This window comes from Cololabis saira, chromosome 19 (genome assembly GCF_033807715.1).
Source record: "Cololabis saira isolate AMF1-May2022 chromosome 19, fColSai1.1, whole genome shotgun sequence".
In the NCBI taxonomy this organism is placed as follows: Eukaryota; Metazoa; Chordata; class Actinopteri; order Beloniformes; family Belonidae; genus Cololabis; species Cololabis saira.
The window spans coordinates 33,077,345-33,092,592 of NC_084605.1; the positions used below are offsets into that span (position 1 = coordinate 33,077,345).

General features: G+C 44.5%; 1 protein-coding gene across 1 annotated transcript; it reads left to right on the plus strand.

Moving 5' to 3' along the window:
• The first annotated feature begins 11,556 nt into the window (after positions 1 to 11,556).
• Positions 11,557 to 14,890, plus strand: LOC133419038 (neurogenic differentiation factor 2-like). The gene is made up of 2 exons (XM_061708030.1): positions 11,557 to 11,828; positions 13,528 to 14,890. Exon 2 carries the CDS (start codon positions 13,542 to 13,544, stop codon positions 14,646 to 14,648), a length of 1,107 nt encoding a protein of 368 aa, XP_061564014.1. The 5' UTR covers positions 11,557 to 11,828; positions 13,528 to 13,541; the 3' UTR covers positions 14,649 to 14,890.
• Positions 14,891 to 15,248: the final 358 nt, after the last annotated feature.

A 15,248-nucleotide genomic window follows, 5' to 3' on the forward strand; every position in this document is an offset into this window, starting at 1 on the left:
AAAAGAAAGAACACATGTGGATGTAAACTTCTGGATGTGAGGATCAAAAGCACCATGGCAGTGAATGTTACATCTGCTCCAATTCTACACTTACAGTTAAGGTCAAAATTATTATCCCATGTAGAGTACATATTTGAGTTATTTTTTGGTTTCTTTACAAGATGTAGTGAAAACTGAGGTTGTCAGAATTATTACTCTCAAGGGCACATTGCATCATTGAACACTGTACATTGCATCATTGTAAAGTATTTGAAGCAAACCTGGATTTGGTCAAAGGTGCAAGATAACCACAACTTTTGATAAGAAAAGCAATAGTGAGACATCAATAAGAATCCCCAGGTGGCTTTAAAAGAGGATTGTAGCTAAACTGTCTTCTTCTGGTTTTAATATTTCTCTGAGGAATGTTGTTCATCTTTGAGATCTTCATCCACCAAACCTCTAATCCTCACAAAGCAGCTCATCAGTGCCACCTTTTGCCGTTGAACATCTGAAATGTGCGAATATGTTTTTGAAGAAGTTTTTTTTTGTTCTGATGAGACCAAGCTTGAGTATTTTTGGTATAAGGACTCTTTTGTTTGGTCAAGGAAGGGAGAGGCCTTCAAACTAGAAAATGCTGGTGGGAGCATAATGTTGTGGGGCTGTTTTGGGGTTTCAAGCAAAGGGAACCTCATAAAGAATATTGTTGTGATCTTCTGAGAGGAAATTTAAAGACATGTGCAGCCAGTCTGGCTTTAGGTTACCACTATGTCTTCCAACAATGACCAAAAACATACTGTAGCTACATCTAAATGCGGGAATGTATACATAAAGAATATGCATGTGTCTAAGTCTACTGGACGACAAAAAAAAAAAAAAACATCTGACCCAGGCTTGCAAAGTACAATAGCGAGTACTGGTATAAGCTTTTACATTTGGGATGAACTTCAGAGCTACATGGTAGACTGCATCCAGTCCATGTATATAAATCACATCACGAGCACAGACCTAAAAGTACCAGAGACAGACAAGTCTTTGTGGTTTGAAAAAAACAAGAGCAAAACTTGAATCTAAAGAAATAATAATAATATCGACTAAAGTTTTTAGTCATGTGTTGAGCATGTGGCATAAAAGAGGGAGCATCATCAATCAAAATCCCTAAATATCTCTATGTGTGACTGGCTCAATCTCACTACCCTAGAAAGCAGTGACAGATTAAATATTCAGGGACTTTGATTTTGCATTTGAAAATATTATGAGTTTTGTTTTGTTGGTATTCAGGACTGGTTTACATCATTTAAAGATTTTTAAAGATGATATAAGGCCTGACTACAGGCAGCACAGTACATTACGGTGTTATCAGCATAAGAATGACATATTTATCATTAGATACTTATCGATCAATGTTGCTGATGTATAAAATGAACAGATGTGGTCCCAGGACCAATACTTGAGGAACACCCTTAGTTACACTGACATAGCTGCTATCTTAAAATCGTATACTTTGGATTCTGCTGTAGTTGTACTGTGTCCTTTTCTAAAGCCAGTTTGATATCCTGATAAGTTAGCCAGCGAGTAATCTTTTAATTGTTCACTTACCAGTGAGCCATAGACTTTAGCTTGGATAGGCAACGTTGATATGACCCTTCAATTATTCAACTCTACAGAATCTCATCCCTTGACTTAAGTGAGAGCAAAAGCCAATTTCCAAATGGAAAGGATTTCATTTGTTTGCAGTGACAAGTTAAAATGATGTGCCAAAGGTGATACAATAAAGTCAGTTCAAATTTTCTGGATCATATAATAATTTCTAAGCTTTGTTGACATCAGTAATAAGTCTCATTTTCTCCCAATCAAAGTGCAACACCTGCTCAGAGAAGCGTTCTTTGACTTATCCTGAGGAAATTTTGTGTTTCTGACTTTAGCAATAACACAATGCCACTGCCCCTCCTTGAACCGCCACCTTACTGTGGTGGAGGGGTTTGTGTGCCCGAGTGATCCTAGGAGCTATGTTGTCGGGGGCATCACACACCTGGTAGGGTCTCCCATGGCAAACATGTCCTGGGTGACGGGCCAGACTAAGAGCGGTTCATAGGCTAATCATGGTAAACAGAAGATCAAGGACAGTTACGTCGCCCGGATTGGCGTCACCGGGGCCCCGCCCTGGATCCAGGCCTGGGGTTGGGGCTCGTAGGCGAGCGCCTGGTGGCCGGGTCTTTGCCCGTGGGACCCGGCCGGGCTCAGCCCGAAACGGCGACGTGGGCCCACCTTCCCGTAGGCCCACCACCATCAGGAAGGTCCGTGAGAGGCCGGTGCAATGTCGGCTGGGTAGCAGTCGTGGCGGGGTGCCTCGATGACCAAAACCCTCACAGTGGGGACATGGAATGTCACCTCGCTGGGGGGGAAGGAGCCGGAGCTTGTGCGTGAGGTTGAGAGATACCGGCTAGAGATAGTCGGGCTCACCTCCACACATAGCTTGGGCTCTCGAACCCAGCTCCTTGAAAGGGGCTGGATCCTCCACTACTGTGGAGTTGCCCAGGGTGACAGGCGGCGGGCTGGTGTGGGCTTGTTTATAGCCCCTCAGCTCAGTTGCCATGTGTTGGAGTTCACCCCGGTGAACGAGAGGGTCGCTTCCCTGCGCCTTCGGGTCGGGAAAAGGTCTTTCACTGTTGTTTGTGCCTACGGGCCGAACAGCAGTGCAGAGTACCCGTCCTTCTTGGAGTCCCTGGGAGGAGTACTTGATAGTGCTCCAACTGGGGACTCCATTGTTCTACTGGGGGACTTCAACGCTCACGTGGGTAATGACAGTGATACCTGGAGAGGCGTGATTGGGAGGAACGGCCTCCCCGATCTGAACCCGAGCGGTGTTTTGTTGTTGGACTTCTGTGCTAGTCACAGTTTGTCCATAACGAACACTATGTTCAAACATAAGGGTGTCCATCAGTGCACGTGGCACCAGGACACCCTAGGCCGGAGGTCAATGATCGACTTTGTTGTCGTTTCATCTGACCTTCGGCCGCATGTCTTGGACACTCGGGTGAAGAGAGGGGCTGAGCTGTCAACTGATCACCAACTGGTGGTGAGTTGGGTGCGCTGGCGGAGGAGGAGGTTGGACAGACCGGGCAGACCCAAACGGATTGTGAGGGTCTGTTGGGAACGTCTGGCTCCATTGTCGACGCGGCGGCTCAAAGTTGTGGACGCATGGTCTCCGGTGCCTGTCGTGGCGGCAATCCTAGAACCCGGTGGTGGACACCGGAAGTACAGGATGCCGTCAGACTGAAGAAGGAGTCCTACCGGGCTATGTTGGCCGGTGGGACTCCTGACGCAGTAGAGGGGTACCGGCAGGCCAAGCGAGCCGCGGCTCGGGCAGTCCTGGAGGCAAAAACTCGGGTCTGGGAGGAGTTTGGTGAGGCCATGGAGGAAGACTTTCGGTCGGCCTCGAGGAAATTCTGGAGGACCGTTCGGCGCCTCAGAAGGGGGAAGCAGTACTCTGCCGGCACCGTTTACCGTGTGGGGGGGGAGCTGTTGACCTCGACTGGGGGCATCGTCGGACGGTGGAAGGAATACTTCGAGGATCTCCTCAACCCGACTGACATGCCTTCCATTGAGGAAGCAGAGAGTGAGGACTCGGGGACGTGCTCACCCATCACCCAAGCCGAGGTCACTGAGGTGGTTCATAAGCTCCTCAGTGGCACCGGGGGTGGATGAGATCCGCCCTGAGTACCTCAAGTCTCTGGATCGTAGGACTGTCTTGGTTGACACGCCTCTGCGACATCGCATGGAGGAAGGGGACAGAACCGCTGGGGTGGCAAACCGGGGTGGTGGTCCCTCTGTTTAAAAAGGGGGACCGGAGAGTGTGCTCCAACTATAGGGGGATCAGACTTCTCAGCCTCCCCGGGAAAGTCTACGCCAGGGTACTGGAGAGGAGAATACGGCCGATAGTTGAACCTCGGATTCAGGAGGAACAATGCGGTTTTCGTCCAGGTCGCGAAACACTGGACCAGCTCTACACCCTCCGCAGGGTGCTCGAGGGTTCATGGGAATTTGCCCAACCAGTCTACATGTGTTTTGTGGATCTGGAGAAGGCATTTGACCGTGTCCCTCGTGCCATTCTGTGGCGGGTGCTGAGTGAGTATGGAGTCCGGGGCCCTCTATTAAGGGCTGTCCGGTCTCTGTATGATCGGAGCAGGAGTCTGGTTCGCATTGCCGGTAGTAAGTCAGACTTGTTCCCGGTGCATGTTGGACTCCGGCAGGGCTGCCCTTTGTCACCGGTCCTGTTCATAATTTTTATGGACAGGATTTCTAGGCACAGCCAGGGGCCGGAGGGGATCCGGTTTGGGAACCACAGGATTTCGTCTCTGTCTTTGCGGATGACGTTGTCCTGTTGGCTTCATCGGACCGGGACCTTCAGCATGTGCTGGGGCGGTTTGAGGCCAAGTGCGACGCGGCAGGGATGAGAATCAGCACCTCCAAAACCGAGGCCATGGTTCTCCAACGGGAAAGGGTGGCGTGCCTTCTCTGGGTGGGTGGAGAAGTCCTGCCTCAGGTGGAGGAGTTCAAGTATCTCGGGATCTTGTTCACGAGTGAGGGAAAGATGGAGCATGAGATTGACAGATGGATCGGTGCATCGTCCACAGTTATGCGGTCGATGGACCGTCGTGGTGAAGAAGGAGCTGAGTCGAAAGGCGAAGCTCTCGATTTACCGGTCAATCTACGCACCTACCCTCACCTATGGTCATGAACTTTGGGTAGTGACCGAAAGGACGAGATTGCGGATACAAGCGGCCGAGATGAGTTTCCTCCGCAGGGTGGCTGGACGCTCCCTTAGAGATAGGGTGAGGAGTTTGGTCACCCGGGAGGAGCTCGGAGTCGAGCCGCTGCTCCTTCACATTGAGAGGAGTCAGCTGAGGTGGCTTGGGCATCTGTACCGGATCCTCCTGGACGCTTCCCTAGGGAGGTGTTCCAGGCATGTCCCTCCTCCCTAGGGAGTTGCTGGCCTGGGAACGCCTCGGACTCACCCTGGAAGAGCTGGAGGAAGAGCTGGAGGAAGTGTCTGGGGTGAAGGAAGTCTGGGAATCCCTGTTGAGGCTGCTGCCCCCGCGACCCGGGAACGGATAAGCGGAAGAAGATGGATGGATGGATGGACAATGCCACTGTTTTTATTATAATATATATATATATATATATATTATAGATACTTGAACATTACTTGAGGACTTCCACTTTATGCTACCTAATATTTCTTTTCCACCATACACTCCACTACACTTTGCCAGGTTTAGTTATTTATAGTTGTGTATTTTTCACATTTCAGATGTCTATTAGTTGTTACTTTTTTCATGAACAATGTTTTTTTTTCCACTGATTACTCTTTTATTGTAGTTTATTTTACATGTAAAGTTAAGGTCAAGGTCTACTTTTATAACCAGATTTTTTCTGTCTTTCAAAAGGAGGAGTGAGGAAACAAACCTCGTCTTTCTCTGATGCCTTATGAGGTTTAACATACAGCAAATATGGAGATATCCGTTAAGATATCCGTTGCCATGGCAACAATTTTTGTTCACAATGCTGAGTGTTGGCACTGCAGCAGCTGTGGTGTGTTTACATCTGTTGGTTTTTGCAAGTGCTTAAGTGTGTGTCTGAGGAGAGACAGGGTGTGAGATGACCGATGCACGTGCATATGTGGGATAAAAGAGAAAAATAGAAATATTATTTTGGTTCTGTGGAGGCGGAGTAACTATAAGGTGATAACAGTGTTTTGGTCAGCTATCAAATTCTAGCGGCTGGTCGGATTTCAGTGCAATATAATAACGGTTCTCTGACCATTTGTTCACACAAATAAGTATATTTACACGAAAATGATTGCTAGGAGGAAGAAGCAGTTTCCATGAGTGCACAAGTCCACCTTGTCCTGAAGTGAACGTGGACAGAACATTCAGGCCTTTTCTGGAAGGTCTTCAGATGACAGAGATGAAACTTCAACCTTGGAAATGTAAAAATACTCCTCTGTGGAAAGGCTCAAAACTGCCCTTGAAAAATAAACATGTGTTTTGAAGCACTGCAGCATACCCCAGAAAAATGTGATAACAACTTGGCTACATTAAACGTTAAAAACCGATGAAGTATTTGTGCATACCTGCAGATGGCTGTGACACAGTGGTTTTAGGTTGTTCGAAGGAAGGAAGGTAGTATGCTGTGGGGTATACGTTGCATAAATTAGCCACATAAACAAGTTTATTTATTTAATATGTAGACTGCATTACTTTGAAATATGTTATAAAGAATATAGGCATCATGCAAGATGCCTAAAATATGGCATACTGCAACTAAGAGATTGTCCATATCTGCAGATAGATTTCTAGATGTGAAACATTAACAAAAAAAAGAAATAAGATAGATGTAAACACAGAATAGGCAAATAGAATAACAAGAACAATTTACTGGGCATGTATGCACTTAGTCTAACATCTCATGAAAATGCATAAAGACAGGTTAAGACTTAAAGCAGCACAATGTAACTTTCAGCTTTTGTTGAGTTTGGCGGCTCCTTTGGACAAAGGCGGTAGTGCTTTACCAGAAAGAACACTACATTTCCCATGAGCACTAGCGTGTACTGCCGGAAAACTCCTGTTCCCGTCGCGTGCATTTGTTTTGATAGAAGACGGGACGGACTTTCAAAACTACTTTTCTGTTGCACCAAGTGAACAGACAGAACGCAAAAAAAAAGATGTTAAACTGCTGTAAAGGAACCGGAATTTACCTGGATACCTTAAACAAGGAAGCCAGGGAGCGGTATATGGAGAAAATAATGATTATTAACGGTCTGGATCCATATGAAATCCCTACTAAAGAGTGGAGCTCCGACAAGGACTTACTGCCGCAGTTCTGCACAACCGACGTCTTAGGCTACCTTTTTTAGGAGTGTTTGGCAGCTGCTTTGGTAAATGTTTGACTCGCATTGTGTTTCAATAAATTTGTATAATAATAATAATAATAATAGTTTTCTTTTCTTTTTTTTGACTGCTATATTATGCTGAAGAGACTCCGAGGTGTGAGCAATATTTTTGTTTTCCTCGTGAGATTATTTTTTCCCTCTGCAGCTACAAATAAGAGTTAATATTTTTTCCTCAACAAACTAGTTTTATCTGAAGATTGGGGTTAATCGCAGCGCAGAGAGCTGGCCAGCAACTGCATTTAGCTGGAGAAGTGGGGAATAAAACCTGTGTGAATGATCCGACCCAGGTCTGTGTGAGTGACTCTTTCACTCTTTTACTCTGTTATATCAGATACTCGGCCTCCGTGGTTCTGCCTCCGAGCAGGAAAGCGGTGAAAAGTTAAACCATTAGCGATCTTTTCCCCACGTCTGTTGTGTGGAGCTGCTGCAGCCACAACACAATTCAATTCAATTAAATTCAATTTTATTTATATAGCGTCTAATACAACAGATGTTGTCTTTAGACGCTTTCCAGAGATCCAGAACATGAACGTAAACATAAACATAAACATAAACATAAACATAAACCCCCGAGCAATTATTATATAAACAATGGCAGGTAAAAACTCCCATAGTGGGAGAAAAGCCTTAAGCCAAACAGTGGCAAGGAAAAACTCAGTTACAGTTTTTCTCAGTCGCTTTGGTACATTTCTCAGATCAGAATTGAAATTCTCAAAACTACTTGTTCAATCTTCACATCATTGTGTCACTTGTGCACATCAAAAAAGCAGTTTCTCATTTCTTTGAACAAGTTGCAAATGCATTTGTCATCCATGCAAATGATAATGTGCAATGTTCTGCTGTTTCCTACATTATCAGTTGTTTATGTCATGTTGATCAAAATGTATTATAATGGGTCTCTGTTGAATAGTCTCACCCCCCACAACATTTAGGCATTAATTCATTGCATAAGTCTTTACATGCAAAATGGTTGAACAAGTTGTCATAATATGTCAGCATATTTCTATACATTTCCATTAGACTTTGTTTCTAAATCTGGCCTGAATTGGTAAATTGATCCCAGGTGAATCTTGACTTTCTGTAATGAAGGGAAATATGTCAAGCATTAGATCAACCAATGATCAACCAGTTTTCTGAAATAGCTCAAAGGTGCATCCCATGAACTATCAGCTGGCAAGTATACATATAGCTGGAGCACAACACAATGTTACAATGTCTGACAATGGAAGGACAAGGAATTGGACAGGGTCAACAGCCAGAGAGAAGAAGAAGAGGAAGAGGAGTGAGGCTGCGTGGCGGAGGAGTTGGGAGGCAAAACAGAGGAAGAGGCAGAAGAGGCCGAGGACATATGCGCGTTCCTGATGAGATAAGAGCTACACTTGTAGACCATGTTCTCAATCATGGGCTTACAATGGCCGAGGCTGGTCGAAGGGTGCAGCCAAATGTTGGGAGAACAACTGTGTCCTCAATCGTTCAGACTTTTCGTCGACAGAACAGGTATGTAATCTAACAATAGGCACTGTACTGTAATACTGTATACTTTCTGTAATGCTTCATACAATATGACAGTATTCTACTTTCATTTTACAATATACAGTAAGTATACTATATACAGTGACATTTTATCTTACTCAATTTTGTGTTTTGCATTACTATATTTTTTCCACATAGGACTGCAAGACAACTTCACAGGGGTGGCAGAGGGCCCCTTTCACACCTGAACAGGAGGAGGCTATTTGCACCATGGTTGTACAGAACAATGCCATAAGACTAAGGGAGATAAAGACTAAGCAATTTGACTGTCTTATCCGTACACAATGACACAAGCACTTGTGATTCTGATGCACTGACACGTTCATTGACACAGATATTTAATTTTGAGAGATGAACTAAGGATTTTGAGCAAGAGACTGGCTTTTGCAGGTAATCCATGGTGTTTTGCTATTTGTACGAACTGTTTTGAGAAATGCACTTACTGTTTGGCAAATGTCGAGGATGATCTGAGAAATGTACCAAGGCGACTGAGAAAAACTGTAATTAGTATGTAAACTTTATTTTTCCTGCCAAATTGTACTTTTGTTAAACCGCCAGCAGAGGACGCCAAAGTACCTTCAACAGAAAGTCATGACTGCTCCCTGTGTAAATGTTAATTTGAACAGCTGCATTATACACTTACAAGTTTAAAACACATTAATAACGTTTAATCGGGTTACGTATTGTTTCAAGCATTCACCTGAACAAAAATTAATCAAAACAAATGGAAAAGGCTCCAGTGCATACAATATGGAAACTAATTATATCTGGCTAAAAGTTAAAATATCCATCCATCCATTATCTATACCCGCTTTATCCCTTGCGGGGTCACGGGGGTCTGCTGGAGCCTATCCCAGCTCATTTCAGGTGAGAGGCAGGGGTTAGTTAAAATATGAGACTCACTATAATACTGAAAATTCACTCAGTAATTTCGAGTTTATCAATTGGAGAAACTGCATCCTTTTGAATACAGTACGTGTTCCTGAATCCAATATGTAGTAGTTTGTAATGACCAGCAGATGTCACTAACATATAACTGGAAAAGGTCAATTTACAGGAAACCACAGGTCCTGAATAAATTCTGCTACGCAAATAATCTTTAAGGTCATTTTCATCATAAGACCCTGCAGTAAGGACATGGAAATCTAGTCCACTACATCTGATATCTCTTTGTTTTGACATGGCTGGGAAACTCAGTTGTTGAATGCTGTGAATGATGTCATTAAACACAAAACACTATGATCAATAAATAAAATGAAAGACTGAGCTTATTTTCAAAATCATTATAGACAGCACAATGATGATGACATCTTCATCGGGTTGATGTGTATAATAATTGACGTGTCATATTTAATATAAAATGAAATGAGAGATCAAATGTTTGAAATACATATCTTTATTGTTTGTGTGAGTAACCTTGGGAACAGTTACATAAATAGCTTCCCACTTATCACACAGAGGAGCAAGACTCAGATTATGCAGAAACGATGTATGGCTGTTTTGTATTTCACATGTTGTGTTCATTTGTGATCAGTTTGCACGACTCATTTCAGCATCTGTTGCACGATGTCGTATTTGTTGGCATTCTCTGTATATAAAGGTTAGTTTGCACGTACTTTTCATTTTCCTGTGTCTCTATTCGGTCACTGTCTTGTGTATTTTTATAGATGTTTTCTGTCCTATTTTGGTCATTTTGCATCTGTTTTTTTAACCACTCTGTGGCATTATTTTATTGTTGTTTATGCACCATATGTGCCCTTTTAGGTCTCTTTGTGGCCAATTTTTCCCTCTCTGTTTCATTTAGTTATCTATTTTTGCTTGTTTCTTTTATTATCTTTATAATCTTCCTTCAAATGTTGGTTATTTTGCCTCACGTTTTGCCTTCTATCTGTCTTTGATCGATGATTTTATATATCATTCTGTCATTTTGATGGTTGTTTTGCGCATCATTATGTCCCTTTTGGGTCTCATTTTGGTTATCTGTGTCTGCTCTGGATAAATATATTGGTGGAATGATACCAGATAAATGTCAGTTTTAGGTCATTAAGTGAAGAAATACTCAACCTGAAAAAGAATGTAATTTGAACTTAAGATAAACAGTCTTATCAAGTCGAGCAACTGTGTTTTTAATTGACATTTACCAAGCATTTCCTTTTCATGACATGTGTTTCTTCATTAGAGAAGATGGGGAAGGTCAGATAGCCAAACATTTTGGTGGTTCCTGCGAAAATGGGGACATTTTAGTCAATAAACTGTAGATCAGGAACATGATGGAGATGATAAGCCTGCTCCCTCTGGCTTTCTCTCTTATTCTCTTCCCTCGTATTTCTTGACTTGCCCCTTCTTCTGCCCCCTCTCTGCAATCTGTGCCTCTGCCACCTTTGGCACCAGTCCGCCCACATGGCACCTGTGCCAAGCCTGGCAACACAAACCAAGACACTCTGCTTAGCTCAGTTCAATTGACTCATTTAGGCAATTGCACCCTGACTCTGATCTCTGTGGCCAGACCCTTATGTATCTCAGGCCTTTCCGTGGACATGCTAAGGTTCTCTGACTGCTAAGGCGATTTCTATGGATCCATGCTGTTTAGTTGCTCCTTATGGGCTATTCATGGTATTGTTTAATTGCATCTCTAAAATGATTCAATAGTTTCCCCACAGGGCTGGGTTATTTTTTTTTCCATTCATTTCATTGATTGACAGTAAACCCTATTATCTGGCATCAAACTAGAAAAATCTTGTTTTGCTTAGATTAATGGTATCGCTATTATTGTTATTAGGCTTACTATAATTATTTCTCACTAGGGGTTGTTTTCCTAAACCCTCTATATGAGATTAACCCCGTTTTTTTCCCAAAGATGGAGGCTAACAGAGGCAGCTTTTTTTTTTCTTTTTTTTTTGTGCCATCCAGTCCTTATTCCATTTTCTCTTTCAGCTCAGTGACAGATGGCGAGTCCTTCTCCCCCAGGGGAAGCCAGTCTCTGTGAATGCGGCCGCATGTCAATCACCGGCTCTCATGTGATGGCTCTTGCCAATGACGTGCCAGCCATATGGGCCTGGCATCAGAGCTAGTATGTAACCCACCCAGTCCTGCCTCTGAGGTGCCACATGCATGCACGGCTCCCTACACACGCTCGGGCTGGGGCAGCAGCAGCATCACACAGACAGAGAGCAGGGTGGCTGGAGACGAGAGGAGAGGAGAGAAGAGAAGAGAAGAGGAGAGAAGAGAAGAGAGAGGGTGTGAGAGCAGACGCGCAGCCTCGCCTGCACCAGGATCCGTGCAGGGCGTGTGGATGTGATGCCCACCCGGAGAGAGATGGTGTAAACAAACCAGCTCTGCCCCGTTACTCAGCTCCACCGCGGAGGTAGGTTATCTCCACTTTAGCAGATTAAACTCCACATATGTTGTCGTCTTTGTGATTGTATCTCTTGCAGATAAAGAGTATAGGCTCAGTGCAATGGGGATCCGACCGCATTAAAAAAAAAAAAAAAAAAGAATAGCTGGGGATATTTATGTGCGTAACCCGCATTTTTTTATAAAAGCACGTCTATTTGCCGTTTGTTCTTTTGCGATACGATCAAATTTATCAATGTTTTTTAAAAAGCAATTTCCGCCCGTTTATTTAGATTTAATAGATTCCGTTTAAATAAGCCGACATGTCTGCATCGTTAGTTATTGACAGTTTGTAAAGGGAAAGAGCTCAGAAAGTAGCTTATATATTATTTGTGATTGTATGCATGCGAGCTGTGTGCGTGCGTGTGAATAACCGTGTGAGTGTGTGTGTGTTCCAGCACGACGCGCGTCAGTGCGCTGTGGGGGTAGAATTCTCCATAGAGATACACAGGCTAATTGACAAGGTATTGGTTGGTATTAATTACATTATACTTACAAGATTAAAGAAGAAGAAAAAAAACGTCCTTGCAGGCGCACAGCTGAGCTCAGACTAGAAACATCTGACTAGATCAGGACGCCTCAGCCTTTGTGATTGTTTTAAAATTCATTTAAATTCACCTTCTGTCCAAATTATCGGTGTTTTTTCTTTCTTTTTTAAGCATGAATCTTGGAAAGGGAGAGGACACTATATGCTTTTAAACAAGTCATGATGATCAGATATAGTGCAAACTTGTGACCCCTAAAAGGGCTTTAATTGACATTCTAAAATAATTGGGTAATTATAAAACAGCTTGGTGTCCAATATATATGTTCGATCATTTTTCTCAAAAGACATAACAGAAAACAATATATGAAGACTTTTCTGTGGCCTCTGCGGTCTAGACATATCCAAAACAATGTGGATGGACCACGAGACTCCAATCTCATATTCCGGCACTATACTTGATAAATAATAAAGGCTAATTCGGAGACCAAAACACGATGATGGTTCTTTGGATAACAATTCTAAAAGCAAGTTTTATATTAGGGGGTAAAAAAATGACGATATAGAAACCAAAAAAATGTCCCGGTATAACGTGCGGCCTAGTTGAGCTGAAACTCCTGCAGGATGTATCGGCTGCAGGAGGAACCCCAGTGTCTCTGGGGAATCAGCGGAACCTGCTTGATGTCTCGCTCCGAGCCGAGCTGCAAAGGAGACAGACTGAAGAGTTTCTGACAACGTTGTTTTACGCAATAAAATTAATTACTCTTTGTCATTCACACATGATAGACAGAAGAAAATGTGCACTATCCAATTTATCATATGTTTAAAGATTTGCGCATATCTTAAGGCCCCCTAATCTATAACCAATTTGGGTAAAGGTGATAATAATCTGGATTCACAAATTAAACATAAATCTAAATCTTTTTCTTTATGTCAGTTTAAGAGCGTATTTGACAGTAATATTTATTTTCTTGTTCATATAAAGTCAGATTTTTGTAAAGTGTAATTAGTGTAACCTATAAATCGATTCTAGGGCGTTATTAGTTATTTTCAGGATCATATCTGAAAGAGTTCGTCACAGCAGCTTTGCAGCTTTTGCAGCTTTGCAGCTTTTGCAGCGCACCTGTGGGTGAGTAAACAGCACCAAACCACAATCACCTCAAGGGCTTTTTCGTGTGTCTTGCAGGTTTGCATGCCATTATGTTGAGCCGGCTGTTCAGCGAGGTGCTGCCGGACGTGCAGCGGCTGGCGGCGGACTGGGCGGAGGCCAGCGAGGGCGAGGAGGGCAAGGCCGGCGACGAGCTGGACGCCGGAGGCCTGGAGGACGAGCTGGACGAGGCGGATGAGGAGGGCAGCAGCCGCGCGGAGTCCGACATGGCCGGAGACGACGACGACGACGATGAGGACGAGGCCGAGGAGGACTGCGGGGACGAGAACGAGCCGGGAGACAAGCCCAAGAAGCGCGGCCCCAAGAAGAGGAAGATGACCCCGGCCCGGGCCGAGCGCTCCAAGGTGCGGCGCATGAAGGCCAACGCGCGGGAGCGCACCCGCATGCACGACCTCAACTCCGCGCTGGACAACCTGCGCAAAGTGGTGCCGTGCTACTCCAAAACCCAAAAACTCTCCAAAATAGAGACGTTAAGGCTGGCTAAGAATTACATACTGGCCCTGGGGGAGATCTTACGCAACGGGAAGCGTCCAGATGTGGTGACCTACGTGCAGATGTTGTGCAAGGGCCTGTCCCAGCCCACCACCAACCTGGTGGCGGGCTGCCTGCAGCTCAACACCAGGAACTTCCTGACGGAGCAGTGCACGGACGGAGCCCGCTTCCACATGCCCAGCTCCCCGTTCTCGGTGCACCCGTACTCGTACCGGTGCTCCCGGCTGTCCAGCCCGCACTACCAGCCCGGGGGGCCCGGGGCCGGGGCCGGGGCCCTGGGCCTGCGCAGCCACGCCTCCTACGGCTCCGGGTTCGAGGCCCCGTTCCCTCCCCCGGGAGGGGGGGCGTCCCCCGACTACAACAGCCCGGACTACGAGGCCCAGCACAGCCCGCCCGTGTGCCTGAACGGCGGGCTGTCCGGGAGGCAGCAGGAGCCCCCCGACACGGACAGGAACTATCATTACTCTATGCATTACTCCGGACTGAGCACGGCTCGATCCGGACAGAGCTTACCCTTTGGCCCCTCGGGAGCGCGCAGCGCGGGCGGCGCGCACTCAGAAAACATTCCACCAAATTTCCACGACGTGCACTTGCACCACGACAGGCCCCCCCAATATGAGGATCTCAATGCTTTTTTCCACAACTGAGCTCAGTGATCTGACTCATGGGACTTTACCAATGGCGATGATGACGTCTAATTTTATTTAGAAAATACTGGAGCTCCAAATGAAATATGGAAGTGGCGGAGAGCATCCTCTGATTATCTTCTGTATTCTACCGATGTCATCCTTATATTGTACACCCTGTGTCCTCTATTATCCTGTATGCAGAATGAGTGCAATTGACATTAACGATGTATCAACCAACAAGAGACATGTGATGACAAAACAAGAGAAATAAAGTGTTTTATAATTGTCTCACTTGATGGAACAGAGTTTGTTGTGAACACCATGGAGCATTCACTCAGGGACTGTCATTGTCTTAAGTTACTAAAAAACGGTTTCAGAACTTTAGTTTAAAAAATAAAATAAAAATACATGATTGATAAGAAATATTTAGCAGCAAATCGGTGGTAGTTTTTATTTTTCCTTGGTTTTAGCATTACAAAAATTTGACTTTTTTTTTATTTAATTGAACATCAAAATAGCTAATTGGATGAATGTCTTGTTTGATCTCAAGTCTCATATTGTCAACATATTATCTCACTTCCTAGAATAAACTTTTAATACGCTTTACAACTGGTCTAT